At 37.3% G+C, this 27,712-nt stretch overlaps 3 protein-coding genes and 1 pseudogene across 4 annotated transcripts; 2 read left to right on the top strand and 2 right to left on the bottom strand.

Moving 5' to 3' along the window:
- Positions 1–1,123: 1,123 nt before the first annotated feature.
- LOC110753348 (COBRA-like protein 4) lies at positions 1,124–3,058 on the bottom strand. The gene is made up of 4 exons (XM_021954241.2): positions 2,602–3,058; positions 2,252–2,399; positions 1,827–2,104; positions 1,124–1,707 (listed from the first exon to the last, which is right to left on the bottom strand). Exons 1-4 carry the CDS (start codon positions 3,029–3,031, stop codon positions 1,409–1,411), a joined length of 1,155 nt encoding a protein of 384 aa, XP_021809933.2. The 5' UTR covers positions 3,032–3,058; the 3' UTR covers positions 1,124–1,408.
- A 4,393-nt stretch (positions 3,059–7,451) lies between these two features.
- LOC110753405 (putative UDP-arabinopyranose mutase 2) lies at positions 7,452–9,794 on the top strand. The gene is made up of 4 exons (XM_021954312.2): positions 7,452–7,852; positions 8,528–8,778; positions 8,865–9,033; positions 9,173–9,794. Exons 1-4 carry the CDS (start codon positions 7,526–7,528, stop codon positions 9,515–9,517), a joined length of 1,092 nt encoding a protein of 363 aa, XP_021810004.1. The 5' UTR covers positions 7,452–7,525; the 3' UTR covers positions 9,518–9,794.
- A 2,175-nt stretch (positions 9,795–11,969) lies between these two features.
- On the bottom strand, positions 11,970–15,636 carry LOC110753356 (uncharacterized; annotated as a pseudogene). Its single transcript, XR_015835768.1, has 3 exons — positions 14,188–15,636; positions 13,899–14,011; positions 11,970–13,142 (listed from the first exon to the last, which is right to left on the bottom strand). The product of XR_015835768.1 is annotated as an uncharacterized LOC110753356 (transcript).
- A 6,374-nt stretch (positions 15,637–22,010) lies between these two features.
- On the top strand, positions 22,011–26,540 carry LOC110753357 (agamous-like MADS-box protein MADS2). Its single transcript, XM_021954250.2, has 8 exons — positions 22,011–22,511; positions 24,919–24,997; positions 25,167–25,228; positions 25,339–25,438; positions 25,652–25,693; positions 25,820–25,861; positions 26,021–26,172; positions 26,269–26,540. The coding sequence occupies exons 1-8, from the start codon at positions 22,327–22,329 to the stop codon at positions 26,360–26,362; spliced, it is 756 nt and encodes a 251-aa protein (XP_021809942.1). The 5' UTR covers positions 22,011–22,326; the 3' UTR covers positions 26,363–26,540.
- Positions 26,541–27,712: the final 1,172 nt, after the last annotated feature.

The raw sequence follows: 27,712 nt of genomic DNA on the forward strand, positions 1-27,712 counted from the left end.
GCTACATGCCCCATGTGCTTTGCAATTTGTCTCAGATTACAACTTGGGTTTTAAAACGTCTCAAAGTACCCCCCAACCTTTGAAAAATGGTCTCACATTACCCTTTCCGTCAGGATTATTGACGTTCCGTTACAAGCTTTGGGCCCCACTTCGTTTTAATCTTCAACCTCTGCAAATAAGGGTTTTTTCACTTTCAGATGAGAGGAAAGAAGAGAGAACAACTGAACCTCCAAAATCCCAGCTCATATTTTGCAAAAGCCTAGTATTCACAGAGAGAAAAACTGAACCTCCAAAATCATGCGACCCAGTTCCCCCTTTTCTCCCAAATCGTGCGACCCCCTTCCCCCTTTCCCAAATCCAAACTCCACTCAAAGATTCATAAACCCTAATCTTCTACTCCAAAATCTCCCAATTTCGAACTCCACCTCAGAGTTTTATCAACCCGTGATTTCTTCTCCAAATTCTCCCAAATTTCGAACCCCACCACAGATTTTGATAAGCCCTAGCCTCCTTCTCACCCAAATACCCTATTTCCTCTCTTCATCTGAAAGTGAAAAAACCCTTATTCGCAGAGGTTAAAGATTAAAACGAAGTGGGGCCCAAAGTTTGTAACGGAACGTCAATAATCCTGACGGAAAGGGTAACGTGAGACCATTTTTAAAGGTTGGGGGGTACTTTGAGACGTTTTAAAACCCGGGTGGTAATCTAAGATAAGTTGTAAAGCAAAGGGGGCATGTAGCTAAATAAGCCTTTTTTTAATATCACTCAGACAGGGATTTTTCAACTTCTACAGATTGTTTGTATTAGGATGCAATTTAATTTAACCTGTAATACAATATGATTAAGGTTGCTTGTCCAAATTTGTTGGGAAAACAAATATTTCTTCAGTGGTTGAAACTTTAAAAAACAAATTGTCATCTTTGTTGTGTTTTCTAATGACTTTGTATCCCCTGTACTACCTTTCTCATTTATGTGATCTTGTTTGGATCTCCATCTTCCTCTGCTACTAATGGCAGTTCTGTCTCCTTATACATATGTTCAAATATAATTTTTACACATTACCCTATGTTAACAAAGTTCAGCTCATTCTTTGTTCCCAAAGAAAAAAAAAAAGAGTCGAGTACTTGAACTCATTCTGAGTCCTAGCTAACAATTTTGCAATTTCCATGAAATTTTGGAATAGGAGGTACAGATTGTAAACATGGGAGAGGGAACTGAAGTTCAAGTTTTCTGAACTTGATCACAACATAACTATACAGACATACAGTGACAGAGTTCGCACATCCCCATTCTTTTTAATCTTTGATCCTTGCATACGTTGTATTGATGATGTCTTTGTATTGGTGAAGATGGAACAGCTTCAGAACCATTGGTAAGAACCTCTTTCGGATATCTGAGTTATAGGCCGTTAGTGGCACGAGCACAAAAAGACTAGTAGCGCAGAAAGCAAAAGGGTTGTAGCCAGTGTAGATGAGGAAATAGGATTTGCATAAGCGGAGTTGGGCAGGGTTGGATATATATCAGGAAGGGGCATCTTGCACTCATCGCCATTAAAGTAAAGTTTGAAGGGAAATGCCCAACCTTGCTCCAATGTGAATGCTTTCATGTCCTTTCCAAGAAGCAACTCTGTCTGGACACTTCCCTCAGGCCCAGCTTCCATTAATAGGTCACTATGATTTTTTATGCCGTAAAACATTCCGGTGTCGTCTGCATATTCAAACAGATCCACACAGTATGTTAGATCTTGACATGTACATCACATATTTATATTGTGTGATATGAATGAAGCATCTTTCTTTATGGTTCCATTGTAGACTGAGACTTACTTATTGAGCCGTAGTGAATGAGTGGCTTATAGACAAAGCTAGAGACATTAGCTAGTTTATTGAAGTTTGGATGCTGAGCAACAAGAGTCCATTGTGTATAATTCATCAGGTAGTTGAAGTTGGTGATGGTAATCTTCACACGCCAATATGCCCGATAGTTAGCCTTCACATGCCAATGCACTCGGATCGGGCACCTGTGATTTGTGCATTGTAACATTGATGCATCTTCCTTAGCTAAGGCTTTTTGATTCAGCATCCTTGAGTCCTTGGAGTCATTTCTGCATTATGTTCCAGTGTTAGGGAGAGAAGACATTAACATGGAAAAGTTCAATTATTGGATGGGAAAGGTTCATTGCATGACCTTCAATTAAACTTTGCTTCAGTCGAACTGAAAAAATGGTCAGTTGTGTGTACGGGCTACTTACATGCAATTATTGTTCACATCCTTACAACCACAAGCACAAGATGGACAAGGAGTAATCATGGGGTTGTAGAAAGATGACAGAGAGACGCAACATGTTGGATTTTCAGAGACGAGCAATTGCGAGTAAGTGCAATCCAAAGTCCATGTCACTGCCAAAAAAGAAAGCACAAAAATTATACAAGACAACTAGATGGAAGAACTTCAAAGCTAATTGTAGAAACTGTAAGAAAACACAGCATGCCTACTAGATTGCTAGCTGTTAGCAAACTTTAGTGCTTGTAAAAACTGTAATTAAGAAACAGAATGTGGCACCAGGCATATTTCGTTGAAACATGGAAGAAGTAAACTTACTCATTGCTTGAGTCGTTCGGCGACCGTCAGGCGAGAAGGAAACTGAGGGTGGTACAATGGTTGCAGCACTGCAAGTGTAGCCTGGTCCAGGACCAAGCAAATAAAAATTCTTTGGTGGTGTTACTGTTTTATTTGAAGTACCTGAATGGCCAACACTCAGCTGAAATGCTGAGACTGCAGCTGAGGGGTCTTGTCCCCATGATGCCATAACACCACTTTTGCAGCAATCAGAAAATCTTTGGTTCACTGGAACCCCAGGAAGCAAGTCAACAACTGAGGGAGTTTTCTTGCAGCTGTGTGGAATATTTGCTTTGAACTTGGAGCAGTCTCCTTGAGCAGTGGCTTGAGCTCCCACCATTGACCATATCACTTCCTTCTTAGCCCATGTCCAGCCTAAGGTCCATCCGGGGCTCGTGATGTGCCGGTACATTTGGTAGTTGATTATTGTTACTGCTGCCTGGATAATATATGTTATCATGGTAAGTAAGTATGTATTTGAACTGAGCTTTTAGTTGTTGAACGTATTATTAGAATTGATTATCAATAAAAATGAAAATGAAAACAAAGTGATACAAGTTGTGGTGGCACTCACCACATAGCCATCAGGAGTCCAAGACAGAACATCCCATTTGATATTTATCCTTCCATTTGGATCAAACGAATCATAAGCCACTGAAAACCATGAGGGAAGGAGGAATTGGCAAAGTTAGAATAAGCAATGAGGTTTAATTAAGGAACCAAACCATAATCCTAATCCTAAACATAGTTCTAATTATTAATTAGAAGCTCACCTGCATGAGAAACGATTGTCAAGAACATGACAGATACCAAAAATGCGCTTCTTATACATTTACTAATAATCTCCATTGTTCAAGTTTCAGTAAGCAGCTGGGGATTCTTGAGAACTTATGCAGTTCAATTGTCCAAAGGGCCAGTATTTATAAGCAACTAGGCTCCCAAACCAAAAGTATTATCTACCCTCATTCTAAGCTACTTCTTCGACTACGGTTTTCCAGATGTCATGTTCTCAGCTACTTGACTAGGACAAAAGTATTGATCACAATTTCATATATGTGTAATGTTGCGTATGCAGCATGTCACAGATGAACCAAACCAGTTTCCATGTTCAAGTGAAATTGCATAGCTATTTAAAAATTGTTAAAAGGGCATGAATGAACAAATTCAATCACTTTCCCACCAATTTAAAAGCAAGGAAGAGCCCATTTTGCAGCAATCTTGATCATGCCGGCGGGATGGACACAGAATGATAAGGTGATCTCCCAATTTCTGCAGTGATCATAACCAATAAACTTGAGGCTGACTATATATATTCAGATAATAAATAAGTGATAAATGGATATAAGTATAGGAAATATAACCGAGGCAACCAATTTCCTATATGTATTTCAAGAATGAAAAGTCAAGTTCATGGCTTACATCACAAAAATTCACTGTTGGTTTGGCATCTTGCCCTTGTCATTTGTTCTCTCTTTACATGGTAGGATCTGCAGAATGACTGGCTGCAGGAATTAATTAAGCCTGGAGCTGAGATTCTTAGGACCCCAAGACTTTCAATTGTGGGATACAAAAAATGACCATATTTGAGAAACACCACCATAGCTGCCAATGCACCATTTGGAAAACCACTTATCAAGGCCAAAGCATTAGATTGCACAAGTTTCTGGCCAAATGCTGACAGTGACTTACATAACTTTGGTCCCTTATACTTGCCATTTTAGCTTCCATGTTTCTAAGCCATGTTAAGTGGCGTTTACTTAGAAACATTGATGTCCTTTGCCAAAAAGGCATATGCGTGCCATCAAATTCAAATCTGCAGAAAGGATCATTGTGAATTCATATAATTATCTGAATGCTCAGAACTAATATGGGCCTTCGTGGTTGGCCATATGCTCTTCTCAACTTGTGGTTAGGCCTATAAATATGTCCAATATGATTGTTGAGCCAAATTTGTACATGCCTAGTTTTTTTTATTGTTTTAAAAACAATTGGTATTGGGGAGGGGGATTTGAACACGTGACCTCGGATGCGAGATAACTACTGTTAACCACTTGAGTCACAAATGTTGAAGTATAATGGCTAAAAAACAGTTTGATGGTATCTACTGTAAGTATACTTGCAGACACCAATGATTAATAAAAAGTGGATTTTAATTTTTACTGGAGTATATTATATTCCCATTTGTTTGAAAGCAAAGCAAACTGCAATCATGCAAAGTCACAGAGTTTACAAGGTAAAAATAATAATTAAATTAAATTAATCCCAATAATAAAAGAGTATTATAGTAATATTTGACAAAAAAGAAAGGGGTGTATTGGTTGGCATGGTATGTCGGTACATCCTTTCTTTTCAACTACAGATCATGTTCACGTTATGTTGTGTTTTTTTAACTTACATTTTTTTATAAATAAAATAAAAGAAAAGAACTCCTTCCCTCCTTCCATACAGGCTACAGCAAAGCCCGGCTCAGTTCGCCAATCCCAAGATTCTATACTTGGCCAACAATGATGACGTGCCAACGACATGTCGTACACTTACTCTGGTCTTTTTTTGAAAAATAATAATTTGTCACTGGTCCTTCTACTCAACAACTATGATGGTGGGTGGTGTTTCTTTTTCTCTAGAATAGATCTCAAATTCCACTTTCTAATAAAAACAATAGTTGTGAATAGATCGCAAAATAATTTAAAATGGATGTGTGCACCCATCGTGGCTACTGCTTCTCCTCATTATTGCAGCAAAAAAGTGGAATTTTATGAACATGAAATCCCACAGACAGAGAAAGATGAGGAATTTGGTATGGGATGTTTTCTGTTTTGGTGAAGTTTTGGTACCACTTACTTTCTACTTCTTATTATTATTAATGGCATTTGCTACGTGCCACCGCCACCTCTTAACCTATTTATGTATAACAAGGAAAGTCAGATCAAGCCCACAACTAGAAAAGAAAAACCAGATCAAGCCCATAACTAGAAAATAAAAACATTTGTTTTCTTTTCTGATAAATTATCTACTAATAATAATTTGGTCTTCCAATTAATATTTAATTAACTCATTAATAACGCTAACGGGATCTAGCCCAATGAAAAAAAAAGTATTGATTTGCCGATAATTTGGCTCAATTTCAACTCCAATAATATCTTAACAATGTGTATGAGAAAACCCCCTCTCTCTTCCTAAAGCGTAAACACACAAAAAAAACCATTAACGATCAAAATAATCAAATAAATAAATTTCAGATTTGAAAATTGAAATTTGGATCTACCCTGCAGCTTATAATATAGGTGTGGTACAGTCCTGATCTCTTGGAACACAGGGGTCCAAGAGATTTGTGGTTACTCACCGTTGGATGTAAATTCAACGGTTCACTCACTCTTGCACTCATTTTAAGAAATTTTTTTGAACCATTGGATTAGTATCTAACAGTAGGTGACTACAATTTCTTGGACTCCTGTGGTCTAAGAAATCAGGATTGAGGTGCAGTAATAGAAATTGTAAATGAAAGAGACAAGATGGGCCAAACCCAACCCGGTCTGTATTCTCAACCCTCGAGAATCTTACACGTGTCCAGATCTAGGTCAAAAGGAGGGCATGATTGTAGAAGAGTAAAAGTGTCGGTCGCATGGCAAACGCGTACAGAGTGTATAATGCGGCAGCGTCCAAATGGGTTTAGGAGATGTTAGATTCCACAAGGACAAATTAGAATTTGGACATTTGAAAATATCTAAAACGAGCAAAAGCCACCGACGACTTTGAAGGATTCGGCTGCCCGACTTCTCCCCCAGTGCCTCTTCCCCTACAAAAACACTATAACTTGGGTTGGGTGTTGCGCTTTTACCAGAACTGCTACCGCTCTCATCACCAATTTTGCCGCAATTTTAGATGGCATTGATGTGATACTACGTCAAATACTTTTCTTTCTTCCCTTCCCCACTAATAATAAGCATCCTCTCCTGACCAATACTTTTGCGGGACTAACATATTATTACGTGGCATTACTAATTATAGGTTATATACAAGAACGTCAATAAATGTATTTGTAATATGAGTGAATTTTTATTTTACGTTTAAGTTATAAACTTAACGTGACACATAAAATGATACTTTTTCAAAAAATTTCAATTGTTTTAAATGTTTCAGGTTCAAAATGGGTCTAAATATAAATAAATAAAATATTGAGTAATATCCAAAATAGACATAGAGATCTTAAAAATTAGAATAACACCTAGTGCTTCGAAGTTTTTTTTCTTTGATAAATGGGAAGATTCGAACTTGAAATCTCTTTCAATATTGAAAAGGAAAAATACCACAACAAGCCTAAAAAAACTAAAATAATACTTCATGTAAGTCTATTGTCATTTCATACCTAAGCTTAATTTTTATTAGTAATATGAAATAAGAATAAAAAGACAAGAGACTCTTAAGATCTAGCAATGTGTTGAAAAGGAAGGACATCTGACATATTTTTTTTTTCTTTTTATTACATAGATTTTTATTTCCTAATATCCAATTTGTTTTTGTTAAAAGAGTATTAGTAAATCACGACGGATTATTACATTCTTTTTGTACTTTTCTGCCTAATCATTTGACTCGTTAGAATTTGAAATTGACCAAATCCACACTCTAGCTTTTTCATGTGATTGAATTTCTTTCCAAGTATGTTTATGTAACTCTTACTCTTCTCAATATCTCCCATAATCTCAAACTACGGTAACCTAATCAAAGCGTTGCAAAACTGTAATTCTATCTAATACATCTCTCCTCCCTCTTCGTACGTGTCAGCACCTATTCGCACGTGTCCCCCCAAGCCTCCAAACTCTTCAAATACAGGCACAACTCACACATTCAACCCAACACTCTCTAAAGTCCAACCCCCTAACTCTCTCTTTCTCTCTGAGAAACAGCCATGGCTGGAGTCAGTAAGGTTGCTCCCACACCTCTGCTCAAAGATGAGCTTGACATTGTTATTCCCACAATCCGAAACCTGGACTTCTTGGAGATGTGGAGGCCATTTTTTGAACAATACCACCTTATCATCGTCCAAGATGGTGACCCTTCAAAGGTCATCAAGGTCCCAGAGGGCTTTGACTACGAGCTCTACAACCGCAATGACATTAACCGCATCCTGGGTCCTAAGGCCTCTTGTATTTCCTTCAAGGACTCTGCTTGCCGCTGCTTCGGCTACATGGTCTCCAAGAAGAAGTACATCTTCACCATCGACGACGATTGCTTTGTAAGTATCTATTTCAACACCTCGATCTCTTGTTTGGGAGTTTTTCGGATTTGGGTTTCGAGTTTTTGGTTCAAAAGCATGGATCTTGATGGGTTTTGGCTGTGGATTTGGGGGTTTTGCTGGCTTAGTAAAGTTTTATTTTTCAGTTCGATGTTGATTTGACTCTATATGATTGCTCGATACTTAAATTATGTTGCTTTTGTTGTTTAGATCTGTTTCTGCTGTCTCTGTTTGACTTCTGTGGGTCGTCTATTTTGTCAATTTAACTTCGTTTCCTGTTGTCAATGGACATTGCATGCTTTGATCTATGTTTCTTATGATGCATATGTTATTATTTTACATACTTTTGGGTTGATCTGTTTCTTGGCAGAAGCCAGAATCTCTGTACCATGTGTTCTTTCAGTTAGTGTAGAGAAGGGGTTTACCAAATTTACAGATCTCTCCTTTGCACTGTAATTGGATCACTTTCAGATTCACACTTGAAGAGTTTCAGTCCATAAATTTTGATTAAGATATACGTGCCGAATTTCAATTTCATTTATCTATGCTTTGAATCGTTGTGAAAATAGCATGTTATGGTGGCCCCATTGTGTTTCAGATTTCATTGATATCCCTCCAATTCTTGTGAAACCAAGGTGTTATAACTAATCATGGTTCTTTTTTATGAAAATGCAGGTTGCTAAAGATCCTTCTGGCAAAGATATCAATGCTCTTGAGCAGCATATTAAGAACCTTCTGACTCCATCAACTCCATTTTTCTTTAACACCTTGTATGACCCTTACCGTGAAGGTGCAGATTTTGTCCGTGGTTACCCCTTCAGTCTACGTGAAGGTATCCCAACTGCTGTTTCTCATGGCCTCTGGCTCAACATTCCGGATTATGATGCACCCACCCAGCTTGTTAAGCCTCTAGAGAGAAACACTAGGTACATTGGTCTGCCATTTTCAATCCTTCAGAAATTTTGCATTCGGGTGTTTAATAGACTTGCTGACTATAATGCCATGTTTCTAGGTTTGTGGATGCAGTCCTGACCATCCCCAAGGGAACTCTCTTTCCCATGTGTGGTATGAATCTGGCATTCAACCGTGAATTGATTGGACCTGCTATGTACTTTGGACTCATGGGTGATGGTCAGCCAATCGGGCGTTACGACGATATGTGGGCTGGCTGGTGCATGAAGGTATCTCTCAAAATATCTTTAGAGCCTGTACATTTCTATTGTCTTTTGTTAGTGCATTTCATTGGTTTTGCAATCAAATCACACTGCCTTGTGTTTTCAAATTTTAATGGCTCACGAGTTGTCATTGTTGGTTTTGTAGGTCATATGTGACCACTTGGGGCTGGGAGTGAAGACAGGATTGCCCTACATCTGGCATAGCAAAGCAAGCAATCCATTTGTGAACCTTAAGAAGGAATACAAAGGAATATACTGGCAAGAAGAGTTGATCCCATTCTTCCAATCTGCTACCCTTCCAAAGGATTGCACCACCGTTCAGAACTGCTACATTGAGCTCTCCAAGCAAGTGAAGGCAAAGCTTGGCAAGGTTGATGACTACTTCCTCAAGCTTGCAGATGCCATGGTCACATGGGTTGAAGCATGGGACGAGTTGAACCCATCTGGAGAAAAAGCTGTTGAGCAGAACGGAGTTGTTGTTGCGAAATAGATTGATCTTTGGTTGCCATTATCATTAATCTTTCGATAGTCGGTGTCAGTGATAGGCCTTGTTTGTAATCTGATCTTCCCTTTTATCCGAGCTTTTGGTTTTGGAGCTAGGAGTTATTTATTTGGCAGGTCGGAGAAGATATTTTCTTATTAATTTATATATCAGCAGTACTATGAGCGTAGAACAATAATGATGACGGTTATGTATTTCTATATGCATTCAAAGTGTTAGCTATTTATTCGATTCAACAATGGCTCAGTTACAGTTTTGTTTGTTATAGTGTTTGCTTTCCTTCTTCTCTTCGATCTAGTGTTTTTGTTTCTTTCTTTTGCCGACTTTCAGAGCATCTTTTGCTGGCATCGCAGATTTCAAAATGGAAGCTTATATTGTAGTGTATACTGTGCCAAAGATGAGTTGGCATTTGGCACTGCCCGTCTTCTACAATCAATTTTGCGCAATTTCATTTAGAAAAGGTTAGAAAATAAGGCCGTTTGAGTCTTTTGTACACGGGTCAATGTCAAGTACGGAATTCGATAAGCAAATGGAGGTGTTTTCAAAGTGAAGTTTGAACTTTGGGTTTTGCACTACGCGTGACTTTCGTTACTGTGGGCTGCAATACCCTTTGCATATAACGGGAATAGCATTGTATTCTCATTCAGTCACGCTCTGCCTTGTTTTCTTCGCGGTATACAAATTTTCCTGGTTGAGCACCACCGTGATTGTATTTGCCGTGAAAAATATGTTTGAAATTGCAGCAAGCAAGGATTCCAAGAAATAAGGTAGAACAGTTTGTTTCGAAGAAGAATTTTTAGACTTGTTTTTTAACTTAGGCTCAGTCTGTCACAAAGGGGCCCCTTGTGAATCAAATGTCTTGATTGATATCAATGTTAAATCAAATTGTGGATATTCTCTCGATAACTTTTGGCTAAAAGGTCTTAATTTTCTTACATCTCTCACACGAGTTAGGTCCCACAAACGAGAGAATTGGGGAAAATATTTGAATGTTAAAGCATTGGGTTTGCTTGCTAATAATTAAAGCTCTTTGCTCCTGTTTTGAGCTTTTGATGTGCATGTTCGTTCCACTTGCTCAACATGGAAGAAAATAAACATATTTTCTAGCAAGTGATTGCGTTCAAAACATGCTTTCTGAACCACAAAGTTATTTGCAAATTTGAATTTGTGATAATAGATGGATCCAACCAAATCAGCTGGAGGAAGTTGCCCCGCAAATGCAGACACATGATTTAATATTGGGTTTGGCAGGACCAACATCGCTTTCATTTCACGTAGGTCATGCGGTCAAGTTTATCCAACCCACAAAATGACTAAAAATCGAAATCAAAGTTAATTGGTAGACCAACTAGAGTTATTTCAAATATAATTAGTATAGTTGAGTGAATGTCACCCTGACGAAAAAAGGAAGGCATATCAGAAAGCATATCACATGCACTTCCTCATTGCCAGATTTGTGAGCAAATCAACGCAGTTCCTACGTTACTTTCCTTTGACAATATTCACAACAATGCAGGCGCCCAGGCTGCCATTAACTGTGTCCTAGTTTATTAAAAATGATTGCCAGATTGTACTCTGAGTAGTAATTTTTCTCAATCCATCTATTTTGTTTGTTTATCTGGTTTTAGTGCTGGTATTCGGTGTTGACTGCAATCTTGCCCTTCTATCATGCAGATTCAGGCATTTTGTCAAGTACCATTATGTCCAGGCGCGGTTGAACAATGTTTGGTTCGATCGATGTAGTTTACTATCCGATACGTATAGTGATAACAAATTTCATCAGTAGGATCAAGTGATTCTTTATAAAAGCTAGCAAAGATTGCATGCCGTACAATCATCATTTTGTGTACCAACTGTATGTTCATTATAAAGCAATTATCCTTCTTTCTTTTCTTTGGTGGAACTGAAAGCAAACTTACCCCTTCCTTGTACTGCTTGCAAGCTCACATTTAAGCGACCTTTTCAAGTATGCTAGCTTAATTAGAGAAGATTTTAAGTCATAGATAGTCATTTAAGATGGTTTTGTGATCTAGCCATATGACTTCATGTAGCAAAATTACACACTTGATAGGGATAGTAAAGAACTTTCATTTCCAAATGGTCTGCAGAAAGGTAAGAAACAGAACTTTATTCCCAAGATGTTTGCTTCAAAGCAGAACTGATCAATGACGTTTCTTGAGAATGCAGAGAACAAAGAGAACCTACGAGGTTAGACGATTATTTGAGTACATAGACAATAGAACACTTGTATAATTTGGGAGCGGATCTTATATCTGACTGCCCAATACTAAAAACTAGTTAGCAGCAGGTTAAATCGTATACTAAAAGTTTCTAGCTTCTTCTTGCATGCTACTATCAATGTCTCTCAAGGAGATCCATGGTAGCTTTGTTCCCAAGTGCCACATGCTTTTGCACCTTGTTTCCTGTCTCATTACAGACCGAATATTTTACTTTCTGATATAAAAGGAAGTACAAGATAGTAATATTATGTCTTCAAAACAGCAATTGGATTGAGCACGCAGCTTAAGAAAATTACAACTTGATTCAGACAAATTCATTGTTCAATGTGGCCTATAAGCAATAATATAAATCATACATTTTTTTATATGGCATGGTGCTGATTTGTATGGAGGTTAACATCTAGGCCAGGAGGATACTAATTTTTTCCTTCTGAAAGTTATCGTGGCAAAATTTAAATTTACTAAGGTACACATTGGCTTACCTAATTTGCAGATCACTTAAGTGATTCTGAGGCAGCAGAAAGCATCACTTTCCTGCTTCACCTGCATGGATTGCCGTTGATCCTCTACTCGTAGGAGCTGTGAGGAAAGCTGAAGCAAGTCGATAGTGGTCCCATCTTCGCAGGATAGACGGTCTTTGGCATTCAAGAAATCTGATCCTTGGAAAATCCCATCTGAGATTCCAAAATGATCAGTATCACTGCCATTAGATAGAAGTATGGGACCCAGGTGAGTCCCAGCTCCAGAATTCATTCCTGAAGAAGGGAATTTATTTGACACCCCACTTGAGGAGGCATGTGAGCATCCCCCAATAAGATTTTCAGAACCTTGAACCGGCCTGTAATTGGTATGGCTGACCGGCATGACCAGGGGACGAGCCATGGGAATTCCTGACAAATGGCTTGAAGATTTCTGTGACTGAGATGACAGAAGAGAGAGAGCACAACCAGAGTCTGAAATTCCCGATAATCCATGTACAGTTGAAGCAGTGTTGAACACATTGAAGTCTTCACTTCCTAATGTGGTGGTCTCATGAAACATAGAGTGTGAACCATAATTTAGGCCTCTCATATCATGTGAATATTGATTGCCATTCTCAATGATTATGTTTCCAGTTAGAGGATTAGTTCCATTGTCATGAAATGGGGGATACCATTTTCCAATATCATAAGAAGGAAAGACTGGTTTCGAAGGTAGATGCCCATTTGTAACAGGAACCCCTGACAAAGGCCTATAATGAGTCCCATCTTCAACTTTTATATGCCTGCACCAGTCACTTGTTCCATAATTTTCAGCATCCAAAATTCCACTGGGGAGTATCTCTTGGCAGATAAAAGATGCAGTTGTTAACATATTATCCTGAAATCTGCTGCCTGTAAACCGTGCAGACAGTTCGAAAGAAGATTAAAAATCTAAACGACTCAAAGCAGTAGTGATAGAATGATGAGTCAGTAATTAGCCACTTGGAGAAGTACAAATTATACAGGACAATCCTCAGACTACACAACTTATTATCGTCATTACATGCAAACTGGATGAGCTCTGAAGGAATTCTACAGATCATGACAAAACATATGATATGATCATACATAGTAAATGACTCTTATTAAGGCAGTTTTCTATGATAGTGACATTCAGGGAGCTTGACTTACTTAAAGATACAATTTTATTTATTTGTATTTTGGATGTATTTCGATCATAAATTTGACCCACTCTCACTGGGAGAAGCTTTCAGCTCAATGTTGCAACCGCAATATGCAGCCAGTTGACACGTGATGTTTTATGTTCCTCCATTAGTAGCACTTGTTTTGAGACACAGCAGTGGCTCAATTAAGCCAAACATAAGGGAGACAGGGCCAAAAACTTTAGATAACTTTCATGGATAAAATGCTGGATAATATATAAAGGACATTTGGAGGCCTTCTAGTTTATTCCACAGAATCCACTAAGGTTCCGCTGACCAAAGAAAAGTTAAACATTTCAATGTAATTCAAAGTTCAGGGCTGCACAAGAGATCACAGTATGGTTGCATGCAGTTAAGGAGAGAAAGGGGGACCATGAAATCGTAAGGATGACAGAAAACTAGAGACAAAATTTATTAATACCATTATACGACTGAAGCAACCTACCAGCTCTTCCAGAGTGAATCCCCACTTGAGGCTTTCTCCGACGCTCATTGTGTCCTGCAAGGCGTTTACGACAGCTACGCTTACCATCATCAAACTCAGTCAGCAAATGAAACCTGGATGGTCAAAAGTACAGCAACAACAAGAATCATGACACTTTGCATATTAGCTCAGCTGGTTTGATTCAAAATCCTAAATGAGCTAAACTCAAGAATACAATAGATTTAGAATGAATCTATTTCTGAGCAACCAAACAAATTGAATTCAATCAAGAAGATGAAACAGAACCAACCTACTACATTGCTGACAAAACCTCTGTTCTATGCCATTCACAATAACTTTGGCCGTCTTTGAGTGAGCCTCACAAACTTTATGCCTCTTGTGGTAGTCCTTAGAGGAGCTGAGATCCTTGTTGCAACCATAAACCTGGCAGTAGGCGGTCTGAGAATACAATCCTGACACCCGCATTCGCTTTGGAGGTGTCGATGATTCGGATGAAGACAATACGGGATGTCCTTTAGAAAATTTAGAATCACGGAAATCTCTGTTATCAGCCAACCTCCCTAGTTTTAAATCAATGAGTGAAGAATCCCTACTGTTAGAGTCCACAATAGAGCTTGAAAGCTTTGAAGATGATTCATCTTCTCCTGAAAAAAAATTTGGGGTAGCCATACTTGTTGTATTAGTACTTCTTTCACCATAAACCCTGCCACTCAATACATCTCTAATTGGATTATTTGAGAAATGTTTGCCCATCATTTCTGGAAAACCCAACTCCCCAAAACCTTGACTTTCAATAGCTTGCTGGCCTGACACTAAAACATTGCTGCCAAAAGTACAGGGGATTTTCAACTCCCAACCCATCAAAGCATTTCTACTTCTAGAAAATGAATCAGTGTGTGAAATTGTTTCATCTGAAACAAACCCCTTCCCTTCAGAAATACGGCTCCAAGACTCCATTACAAGTAAAAGGATCACAACTAAAGCCCACTTCAATTCATGGGGAAAACTATCAGGCACTTGTAGCCAAGGATCAAGCTGATTGTTTATAGTTCCAAAAGCTCAATGAGCTCAAAGCTATATATAGGTCATTACTGGAGAATCATCATTAGCTCTGTACACAAACCACAAAAAGCCCATTTTTAGACAAAGAAAAAAAAAAAGAAACTGCAGAACGTTTCTTCCTTGAAGCTCCAAATTCGTGGGAAAATCAGTTTCTGGGAAACCAAACAGAGCAAAAAGGAAAACCCATCGGGATAGTACCAAGAAAAATATAACCAATCTGCAAAAAAATGTCTGAAGCCTGAACCCCCACGTGAATTCAATCAAGACAATTGAAGGAACAAGTAAAAAAGCTAAACATGTTCAATGTATAAAGCAAAGACTGAATGAGTGGAAAACAGGAGCCAAAAACAGAGTTTCAGGTACTTGATGGAAAAACTATTCAGCAGCTGAAAGAAAGGAAAACCAAAAGTTGCCCAAAAGAGATACAGACAGAGAGAGAGTGTGTGTTCACTTTACCAGTGTAAAGGTAGATAGTAGGTATAGTGTGGCATTATGGGGGTTGAGGCAGACAGCTAAATTTGGAAGAGAATTCAGTAAATTCTAAACTCCATGGAAGAGCTTGTAGTTGCTAACTTGCTATTTTGAGAGAGAGAGAGAGAGAGAGAGAGAGAGAGAGAGAGAGGGAGGGAGCATTGAAGAGAAGCTGCAACTTTATGTAATTTAGTAGACTAAAGTCAGAAAGCGAAGGAGACCAAGGACCTGCTATTTCCACACTTAATTATAATTACCAAGACTTTGTTTTTGTTAAGTAATTACCAAGATTCTATGACAAGAAATTTGATACTCAATAATGTTTTCTTTTCTATTAAAACCAATGCAAATAGTAGAGCAACGTTATAAAAATAAATAAATAATAAAAAAATTTGTGGATGATGGGAACAATGTGAATTTTGAAACTTGGGCCTATGATATGCTATGAGTGGAAAAAAAAAACAAAAAAAATTGTTGATAGGGGTGAAACTTGCAGACAGAAGTTTGATTCAAAACATAAATCTAAATTATATATTGGAGATATAAAAGAGGGCTCATAAACACCAATGATTATTAAAATGAATGGCGAGGAATTAGCTGAGATGGTCAGTGATATTTAATTAGAAACCTAACCTGAAATTAAGTAGAGTTGATTAGTTTATCAATAATTATAAGGAAAAAGCATATTCCTGGGAAGCATGGAAAACATGGCTTGAAACATGGCCCATCACCACCACCAGAAGCCAAAGCCAAAGCCAAAGCCAAAGCCAAAGCCAAAGCCATGCAAATGAGAGCGATTATAGTCTATAGAGAGAGTGGGAGACTTAGAAAGTGATGGCCAGCAAGTCAATGCACAGTCAACACTAACGCACTATTTTATTTTATTTTAATGTTGGAATCTTGAGGACTGGCCCTGGAAAGACCAAAATGACCTCCTGACCTGGCTGGCTGGCGCGTGCATTGCAAGCTCTGTGGAATGAGGGTGGGGATGGAACGCATATGCGCTTAGGGTGGCATTTGCAAACTGGCAGCCACCATCCTCCTTGACAAGTCAAGCAGAGAGTGCTTTCTCAGAAGTTCAAACACTCAGCCTTGTCGTCCTTGTCGTGGTGGTGATGAGGAAGTTTCCCGCCAAACCCAACACTCAGCGTTGTCGTGGTGCCTAGTATTTGGAATTGGAAAGGAAAGATTATTAATTTGACGTTCAAATTCGAACATTAAGACCGTCACTCAATTACGTGAACACAATTAAGGTCGAATGTAAACTAGTATGACTGTCCACCAACTGACCAACAATATTACATGGATTGCGATCTCCAAGTACGGTTTGTATAAGAATTCAACAGCAGTTGCCTTAAGCTTTTTCATCTATTACTCGATTTGATTGCCCTAAATTATATGTTAGGTAAGGCTTTGTTGTTCCCCAAGCAAAGAGGTAGTTTTCAGTCGATACGAGATAGTGTTAAGAGTATAAAGGGTTTAATGTGTAGATGTTGACAAGTGTCATAATCTAGGCCATAGAAAGAGATATAAGCTCTCTCTTATATACTGGAGCCATGTATAGAAATGAATAATCTGAAAAAGTTAATAATAATACAATACAATCTTTTATCAAATTCTCCATTATTCTATTTTCTTAAGCTCTGTTAACAGATAGTAATATAACATAATACTTTGTCAAAGAAAAATAAAACAATTTGGGTCCTATATGATGTCATGAATTTGGGACACATCTTACGTGAAGTCAATTTGAGAGCAATGTATTCCAACTACAAGCCATCAATCAAACTTGTTTTGCTTTTCTTTTTCTTTTTCTTTTTTCGGCCAAAGAAGGCAACGTCAGATAAAAGACAGGAAATGAGAAGGAAAAAAAACTGCTAATTTCCTCCCTCTCAACTTAGAAAACGAAAGCAGAAGAAACTGACAAGGCAACCATTGCATCAGAAAAGAAATTTCAAATTCCCATCCACTTTTCATTTTATTTTTCTTCAAAGAAAATAAGACATTACTGTTGTTAATTAGTGCCTTGTTAAATGATGAATGAAATGCAAAGTATATACGTACGTTGACAGACACTGTATGTTCACGTGCTCTATTGTTTTTTGTAGATTGAGGCTGGTAGGGTAGGGGCCAACAAAACCTAGTCCATCCACCAAACCAAACTCATCTTTGTTTAAGAGCATCAAAGAAAGATAAGATCCATCCATAACACATCCGCACGCCCAAAAACAAAAAACATAAAAAATAAAAAATAAAGGACCACGCAAACAAGCTATAGGAGCTAACTCCTCACTCATGGTCAGGTGGTGCTTAACCTTTGACATAATCGAATGTAACTAACCCTAGCTAGAGTTAGTACACCTGCTATACATCCTATGTGAAGCCAGCCGAAAAGGAAATTGAGCCCGAACCATTCTCAAAAAGTTTGTGATCTTACACACCCAAAAACTAGGACGGTACTGCATGCATGGCCTCAAGAATCTAGTTCTACACAAAGTTAATTAAGGGGCCATAGGGCAACTGTGGCAGTTGCTAACTACAAACTTATCATCAATTAATGCTAGTGTTTGTGTTTACAAGTGTAAATCCAAGTGATCATTAATACAAGTTAGGGATTAGTCTGTGATTAGTTAGGGATAGCAAAACAATGCTATCTCCGTTTCATACAAGTTTTCACATTTACTTTCAATGCTAACAGTGCTTACTACAGGCTGTGCCAACTTCATTCTCAATATCAGAAAGCCATCTTTTGTTTAATTTTGTTTTTTTCTAGGTGGGGTGGTGTGGATTAGTTCATGAATTTGAAAACGAAGAAGTTTATACATGTATATATAGTATAGAAATGTTAGGTTTTCCCTTAAAGTTAGTCTCTTTTTTTCTTATCTAAAACCAATCACTTATATTTTTCGTTACTTAAATTCAACGATTAGAATTCAACTAAACAAGTGTGCATGTTTCTGTATGTTTAATATCTAAACTTGGAAATACGCAATGTATTAGCAGAAAGTTATTGAAAGCAGTTTGTTGTTGTTGTAAAATGAATCAAATTAGGTTTGTTTGGTTTTGATGGGGGGAGAGGGAACAAAACAGGTGGATGCCACATTTCCACCAGCCATGAAGCTAAGCTTAGACCTTAGAGAGAGGCAGGTAGCACTTTGGTAAGATGGGGAAAATGACAATTCCACTAGACTCCTTTTTTTGAGTGAAAATGATGCCCAATAACCCCTCTTCTTTCATGCGTCCCTCTCAAGTCGTCTAGAATTTTAAGCACGCCCTTGTGGACAAGGAAAAGGGATATAAAGCTTATATGGATGGGTGGCTAGGGATGGAAGGATCCCATTAAATACTATATTGGAGCCAAGGCCCCACCCACCCCCCACCACAGTTAGTGTCCAGAAGGCCTTGCCAAAGAGAGCTGCCATGCAACATTGTGTTGTTCTATCTTTCAGGCAATTATGTTCCCTACCCTTTAAGAGAGAGAGAGAGAGAGAGGACTGATTGGAGGAGAAAACTCATATCATATTATCTTCCAAAATATTTTGATGGACGGTGCACCCAATAAATAATCTTACTCTTGCTTCAATATTTCTTGACCTTTTGAAGGAAGTAATTTTAATATAGAAGCATCAAAGCCAGCACTAGATATTTTGGATAAACTATGAACAGAATTCGGAGCACAAGATTAATAAGAGGTCTAGAAGCACAGACTTGGACAATTATCATTGGTTGATTTTCAATTTCAGCCAAAAGTACTTTACTCATAATTTCAGCCATTTTTCAATTATAATGGGCCATGGCCCAAAGAGAGAGAGAGAAGAAAGGCTGAACTCGGAGCTCCTTTTATCTCCAATGAAACCCAATCAATTCTCATCTCTTTTTATTTTTTATTTTTTTAAGTTCCAATTCATTGCAATCCCACAAAAGGATAGAGAACATTACAACTAAAATCAGGCAAAAATACCGGTTAGAAAACCAACATGAAACAAATATGAACAAATCTAGCTAAAACCATCACAGTATAGCATGAAGATCATGTTCTCGAGCAAGAAAACTAAAACGTCAAAAGCCAACGTAAAGACATTTAGCCCATATAAAGACATATAGCCCACAAAGAGGCATTATGCCCACATTCGGCATAAAGCCCACATTAAACATAAAATACATAAAATAAAACAGAAGAAACCTAGCCGTCACAACCAAACAGAAGAAACCTAGCAGCCACTAGCAAAGAGACACTCCACACGATTGTAGATGGACAAATCACCAATCACCACCATGAAGAACCAAACACCCATAAGTCAGCAAATCAAGCCAAATATCCCTCAAAAGATAGCTAGAGAAGAGGGGGAATTGGATTTTTCAAGGCTTTGGGTTGATATTGGTAAGTGCCTTTACAAAATTATAAATTTAAAAAAAAAAAACCTAAAAATAAAATTCTCCTTTTGAATTCAACAAAAGGGATCCAAAGCCATCTTCATATTATTATGTCATTTGAGAAACATTTTGGATGTGGCGTCACACAAGAGATAATTCATGTGGGGCATGCTGAGCCCGACATTGCATTCAAGCACCTTGTTTTACTGCTTTATCTGCCGAAAAAGAAAGTAGTTTTATTAGTTCGCTCTTCTTGGCCGCTTGTAATCAAATTCAGAAATTTCTTTATTTGACGGAAATTCTTTATTTGGTGACTGAATTTCACAATCTTACTGATTACATGTAATTCACTCCATATTATTTTGTGGGCACGCTTTGTGAATCGTTGTTTTTTTTTTCTTTTCTGTCTTTAATTTGGCCACGTACAGACGGAAATGGAGCAATGCACATGGCTGTGACTCCATAAGACAATGACAACACACACTTAGCCAGCCATATCCCAAATTTAATAGCTTCTTTCTCTGACCGGTCCCTTTCCTGTTGAAAAAAAACTTAATGAAAACATGCAGTCAGTAATTAATTAGTATGTGCAGGAATTCTTACTTACAGTAAAATTATGACTTCATAAACCAACACGTGCCGGTCGCCTGTGCGCCAGCCCTGGTTTTACCGTTGGTTAATAAGGTAATTTTCGTTTGACGCGTGTCCTCTGAGCGAATATTTGTCTGTAAGCTTGGTTCGGACGGAGGCGTAAAAAGAGTACGGCTCTGGTAAATTGTCTTCCTTCTCCCAATATCAGTCACCTGGGAGTTAATTTTCACCACAGCCAATCTCAGGTCGACACGTCACTTATCAAAGCGATGTCCAACTGTTTGACTAGTGATATGCTCTTGTTGTTGACAGCGAACACAGTGAATAGTTCCATCAACAAAAAGAGAAAGAGAATTCTATTTATTTCTTCCTTTCAAAGGATATAATGAATATCACTTCCATGTATTTATAAATAATGACTAGAAATTTGTTTCAAAAGGCCAGAAATGTTTTAGATACATATATATATTTAAGAAATAAATTCAAGATTATAGTTTGTATTGCTTGATCTAATATGAGCGTACACTACATGAAGCCAATTGATGCACATGTTTTTTAGTTATAGTACTTTACGACATAGCTAGAAAGGAACAAGGTCGACTATATTTAAGCTTTTTATTTTTCGACCAAATAGAAAGAGAGTTTAAATATAGCCAACCCTGTTTCTTTTAAACGTGACCAACTTGTTCTTGTAATCGTGTACGGCTTATAGTCTTGCACGTTATATTATTTTCTTTACGGATTTTGTAGTTTGAATGAAGGATAGTCATTTGGTTGATGATTTTATGTTGATTTCAATGTTATCACATGATGTGTTTAAAGCTCGATAGGCTCCTCTCATATTTTCTTCCTTTGATTTTGTTTGCACTAGGCTCTTCTCATTACATTGAAAGCCAATAGTCGTAATGCCAACTTTTATTATTATTATTATTATTATTATGTTTCCCCACCCTATATTCTACTTGGGATATTGCTAGTGAGGTTTTTTCTTCTATAAACAATTCCAAAAATAGGAATTTCAAGGACATGCAAGAAGAATGCTAAATACCTCCAACCGCAATCCATACATTTTGTCTACAAACAGATTTTGCCCAAAAATCGTTTCTTCCATTAAAAACGTAATTTGAATGGATCGATCCATAGTATGAACTTACGGTATCTATTTTCGCTTTAGCTTTCACAATTAAGTTTCATAGTGGCATACACATGATGTGATTTGAATGATTTTGCTGTTGTTGTTATGAGGTGTGAATGTTAACATTTTCAGGGGTTTCAAATAATTTAAAAAAAAATCAAAATTAAAGTTTGAAAATAAAATGGTATCAACGAAGTGAAACTCCAAATATATAGAAAGATCATGAGAGGAAGAGGTATAGGGCTAAATAGCCCCTTCAAAAAGGAAACTATAGAGTAGTATCTGACAAGAAATATGAAGTGCTGCCCAGCTAGGAGTCGACACGTGTTCATCCAAATGTATGCAACTGTTAAGGTTTATTGTTGTTGGACGTCCGCTAGGCAATACAAGGTAACCTAGAGGCCTTGACAGTGCACATATAATTGAATTGAATTGAATTCTTTGAAAAAAAAAAGATGAAAAAAGGATGATGCAGTGGAAAAGCTGGACCATAGAGTGAAACTGGGCAAAACCCTTGTGGTTGTAACTTGTAACTGGTATGGATATTGGATACACACAAAACACAACACAAAACAAGAATATTAAGTGTACAGTAGTAGGGATAGGGAAGATAAAACCAAGCACGAATACAAAAGCATTTTCAGTGGTTTCCATTTCTCTCATATTGCATTCATCTTTTTATCCCTTTTGGTACCCTAAACACACACCCTCTTTAAAGAAACTTTGTCTGCCTCTCATCTTAACCAATACTAGAGAGAGAGAGAGAGAGAGAGAGAGGGAGAGAGAGAGAGAGATATGGGAAGAGGTAGAGTTGAGCTGAAGAGGATTGAGAATAAAATTAACAGGCAAGTGACTTTTGCCAAGAGAAGAAATGGGCTGCTCAAGAAAGCTTATGAGCTCTCAGTTCTCTGCGATGCTGAGGTTGCCCTCATTATTTTCTCCAGTCGTGGCAAACTTTATGAATTCTGTAGCAGTTTGAGGTATATATCTCCTCCCCCCCACCCTCTCTCTCTCTCTCTCTCTCTAGCTATATCTAGGCAAACATGTGTTTATGTATTTTACTTATCAGTGTCTGCGACTTACATATTTGTCGGAGAAATTTTTTTGTTATGTACTAGCAGTGGTTTTAATGCGCAAAAAGATGCGGATTTCATTGATTCTTCTTGATTCATTTAGTGTAGATGTTGATCTGTTGCAACTGATCATTTTAAGAAGATTAACAACTTTTAAATTTTTGGTGTCCTCATAGTTAAAGATGTAAAATCTTTTCTTCTCTTTTTGAGTTCATGTGTTTCACAGAAAACTTCGTCTTTGATTTTTATACTCAATTAGTTTTAAATACAACAATTTTCCAGTATTTAAAGAAATGGGTTTTGTAAATTAACTTAAATTTTTTCAGTTTCGAAATTGTTTACATATCCATTAGACACGTGTAAAAGTTTCCTAAATCGTTTCCTATGATTTTCTAAATTTTGAGTTCTCTCTAGTAATTTGCTACTTATATAGCATATAATGGAATTAAGCTTATTTAGAAGGCTTTCCTAAATATAGTTATGTTCTTTTGTACTCTTTTGAAGACAGATTTGGTGGGTTTTTTTTCCTTCTTTTTAAGTAAACAAGATCATAAAAAACTCTGAATCGTGGTGTTTTCATGGAAAACACATATTAACAAGAAAGTTACAGATGATTCTTTCATCATTTTCTACTGTTCCAGGAGAACCGTCATATTTTTTAATGAGCAGGGAAGAGACAGTAATAATACCGGTCACTGTTATGATTCGGTAGCAGGATGATTTGATATTTGATTTGCTAGTTTTCTGCATGCAGTACTTTGTGTTGCATTTGAAATAATTATTTTCAGTAAGAGAAAGACAAAAGGCTGCCTCTTTGCTGCCAATTCCAAAGCTGGATTATATTTCTGCAAAACCTTGGAGCCAGATTAGAAGACTTTGGCCTGATATATTACTAAAAATATTATACTTGTAGTCTTGTAGAAGTATTCTGCATCCACAAACACTAATTCCTAAATAATTATAATAAAGTCATCAATAAAACCTCATCATATTAAAGATTTATTAATTATTATTACTTTTCTTTTTTAAAATGGACCTGAAGATAAGATTCTGCTTTAAAAATTTAGGTAAAAAGATGACATTCTTAATTTAGAATCCCGGGCAACTTTATATGAAATTCAAAGTTTAAATGTGGAGAATTTGGAAGTTTCTAGATCCTGATAGTACAAATGCTAGTGGCTTTTAGGCGGTCTGATGTATCTAGCTGATAGACAACAGAGCACTTGATGGTAGCTCATTTATGTTATCCAAGTGATAGAGAAAACGCCGAACCTAGTAGAGTGGGCTTGTAACTAAGCAGGGCATTGAAGTGATCGAAACCTTCTCAAGTGATAGAGAAATTAGTGCTAACTTAATGACAATCATCCCCTTCAATATTTAGCCTTACAACACTCTGAAATCTAATCACTTGAAGTTTCTTGAGTTTTCTTGCATTTCCTTTGTGACAAGCATTGCTAAATTGATGGTTGCTTCACAAACTTCGTTTTACCTTCGCTTAAACATATTTAATCTCAGTGCTCGGTAACGAGTTTAGCTCTCTCTCTCTCTCCCTCTCTCTCTCTCTCTCTCAACAAATAAAACTTCACAAGATCTAAGAAAGTGAAACGCTAATGTACCCCATGGAAGTGGGAATAGCAGCTTGAAGTTCTCCATTGTTGATGAGTAGAAAGTAATGCTACCTTGCAGGCCTAGAAATTAATAATACCTTGCTACTCCCCTTTTTATTAGTAAGTAACAAAGAACCTTGTGTGGCTTGGATATATGGTATTATTCATCTATACAGGCTATAAATATTTATGAGAATTAATCTACTATATATAATATATATATATATATATATATAGCTGATTTCACACAGGGTTCAGGTATGGCGCACACTTATGTTCGAGGATGTAATTGCTTTGTGTTTATTGGGGGATGATTCACAATGTGTTCCATCGTCACCGTTCATATAAGCTGTCGTTTAGAAATTAAATAATTTGATTTTAACACCACTACTGGACCCAAAATCATAAGATTCTTATGATTCTTAAGTCAAATAATGTGATGTAAATCTCTTGTTTTCCTTACCCTCACATGTTGTTTTTAGTACACTTTGTTCTTAGCCATATTGATTATGCATTTTAAGTTGTCGTTTTTATGATTGTGAGGATATAGTGGTATTGTGAAATCACATATATAAAATTTTAGTGTGTTAAGACCTATGTTTTTATTTTTATTTATATTTTTTATGAGACTAGGCTTCAAGAGTACCTTGGTGAATAGATGTGCTGATATCTTGATGTTCTTCAATTGTTCACCTTGTATCTTATAGCATGCTGAAAACGCTTGAAAAGTACCAAAGGTGCAGCTATGGCTCCCTGGAAGCCAACAAACCAGTCAATGAGACTCAGGTAGGCTGGACAACCCCACTATTATTAAAAACCAACACTATTTTAACAATCCAACCTTGTGGAATATTTGGAATGCGTCTTTTTTTATTTATTTAAATAGTATTTAATACAAAAATTTGCTGACAACTCTAGAAATGTCATGACAAAATTGTCTTTTGTCTCCAAGCAGAACAGCTATCAGGAATATCTGACGCTGAAAGCCAGAGTGGAGGTCCTCCAACAATCTCAAAGGTATTTTGCACAACCTTGGAGTTGATATTTGCTTGTCATGCAATCTTTGAAGAAAGATGGTAAACCCCAAATATATATATTCTAAGAGTAGATGCTCCTGAATGCTGCAGAAACCTTCTTGGGGAAGATTTGGCCCCACTGAACACAAAGGAGCTTGAGCAGCTTGAGCATCAACTGGAGGCATCCTTGAACCAAATTAGGTCAACAAAGGTGATTAACTGATATAATTTTGGTCAATTTGATCGTTTACGGAAGCTTATACATGAAACCCTTTGTCTTTCATAAAGCAATCTTTCGCGCTTGAGTTAATGCCAACAACAAAACTCCTGATTGCTTGACCCTTTGTCTTCTTTTAATTAAGTTTGTAAGGCGCACTTGTTATGTTGTGTTATGCTAATTCTTTTTTTCCCACATTTTATTCAGACTCAGTTTATGCTTGATCAGCTTTGTGATCTCCAGAACAAGGTAAGTCATGAATCTCATTTGCGCGTCAATGTTGATACATACACTTGCACATGTGCATATATGCTTATGTGATTTGCCTTGAACACATAATAATTCCTGGACTTCTTGCTTTTTATTCTTGAGCAGGAACAAATGCTAGTTGAAGCTAACAAAGCCTTGAGGAGGAAGGTAAAACAAATGAAACCAAATGCCCCATAATTTCTTGCTTCATTAATTGGATCTAGCTCTTTGTGTTTACAAGTGTAAATCCAAGTGATCATTAATATTAATGATCCCTTAATTAATTAATTAATTAATAATTGGGTGTATATATATAACTGAACACAGATGGAAGAAACTAGTGGGCAAGCTCCACCTCTATTGGCATGGGAAGCTGCTGGCCATGGCCACAACAATGTTCAGCATACTCGCCTTCCTCATCATCCTCACTCACAAGGCTTCTTCCATCCATTGGGAAACAACTCCACTTCCCAAATTGGGTACACATCATCTCAAATCCCTGCATCCAAACGGAGCCTTAATTTCCATGAATTAACATGTCCTTTTTAATTCGTTTTCGTCTTATTACAATGCAGATACACCCCTTTGGGTTCAGATCATCATGATCCAATGAATGTTGGAAATCATGGCCAACATGTGAATGGATTCATTCCTGGGTGGATGCTTTAACTTTGATTTCGCATGATCAAGATGCCAAGATGTGGCGAATAAAATACATGTAGCGGACCATCATCTCATGTTGGATGGAGCTTTTCTTTTTTGGTTGATTGTAATCTTCTTTCTATGCCATGCAACATGTAATTAGTCTTTGAACCAATAAGAATAAATATATATTTTTATTTATGTTTGTAAGTTGTATTCATGACATTGAAAACCTCTCTCTCTCTCTCTCTCTCTCTCTCTCTATATATATATATATATATATATATATATATATATGAATTGTGTGATATGTATTTGCATAAATTTGTATCAGAATCACTCTAGCTATATACCAGTTTGAACAAGTTTTGGGCCTCAAGCCTGTGGGAAAACTTGCCCAATTGAACTGCTGGGCCTTCCATGATTCATAGGTCCATCAAAAACTTGTGTGCATGCGAGCAAGCAATCGTGCTTAATTAGGAGACAAAAACTAACTTGTCTATCGTCGTACTTACAAGTTACAAGACAATTTGCCCAATAAAATATTAATGTAACCCAAAAGGTGATTCACCTTCTTCATATCAAAACAAAAATGGATATTAATATCAACGACCATCTCTCTCTCAACTTTCTTACCCTAATAATTATTTTCCGTTGCGGACTTTCTTATACGAAGAAGTTAAACAAATGATTTCGTGTACTCAATCGAGAGTTAGTTACTTGATAAGGAAAAGGATGACAACATTATAATTTGCAAAGTTATCTGTGTTTTTGTTTTCTTTCGGGTAATTTGGAAAGATTAGGGTTTTTAGAGCAATTAATCATTGAATGAAAACAGGAGGGAAGAGCAACAGGAGATGCTGCTGGGAGAGTGGGAGAGTGGGAGAGTGGGAAGGGAAGGACGTCTGGAGTTGGACTGCTTTTATGATTTATTTGATGTCCTTTTCAGTGGAAGTCTTCTTCTTACCTGATTCGGCCAATCAAGAGAGACAACGCATGGAAAAGAAAAGAAAAGATACCTAACTCTTCCTACGCAACTATGGGTTGGGCCACGGCCCACGTGAAAATTAATCTATTTTTAATTCATACCGTTGGCAGAGAGGGGAAAGGGACCAATTTAGCAATCAAACGCACACAAAACACAGACTAAATGTTACAAAAACACCACCTTCCCCTCCCAGGCTCCCAGGCTCCCACTCATCATTCAAATCATGATTTTGTTTTTGTTCGAGTACGTGCGTACTAGTATACATTGGCCATGTTCATATGTGTAACTGTTGTCTGTTATTGCATGCCAATGGCAGAAATAGTTCACCAAAATAGTAACCTCTTTATGTGCATGCGTGTTTCTCTGTCTGTGTTTTACAATGTAAAAAC

This window comes from Prunus avium, chromosome 5 (genome assembly GCF_965620075.1).
Source record: "Prunus avium chromosome 5, drPruAviu1.hap1.1, whole genome shotgun sequence".
Classification (NCBI taxonomy): domain Eukaryota; kingdom Viridiplantae; phylum Streptophyta; class Magnoliopsida; order Rosales; family Rosaceae; genus Prunus; species Prunus avium.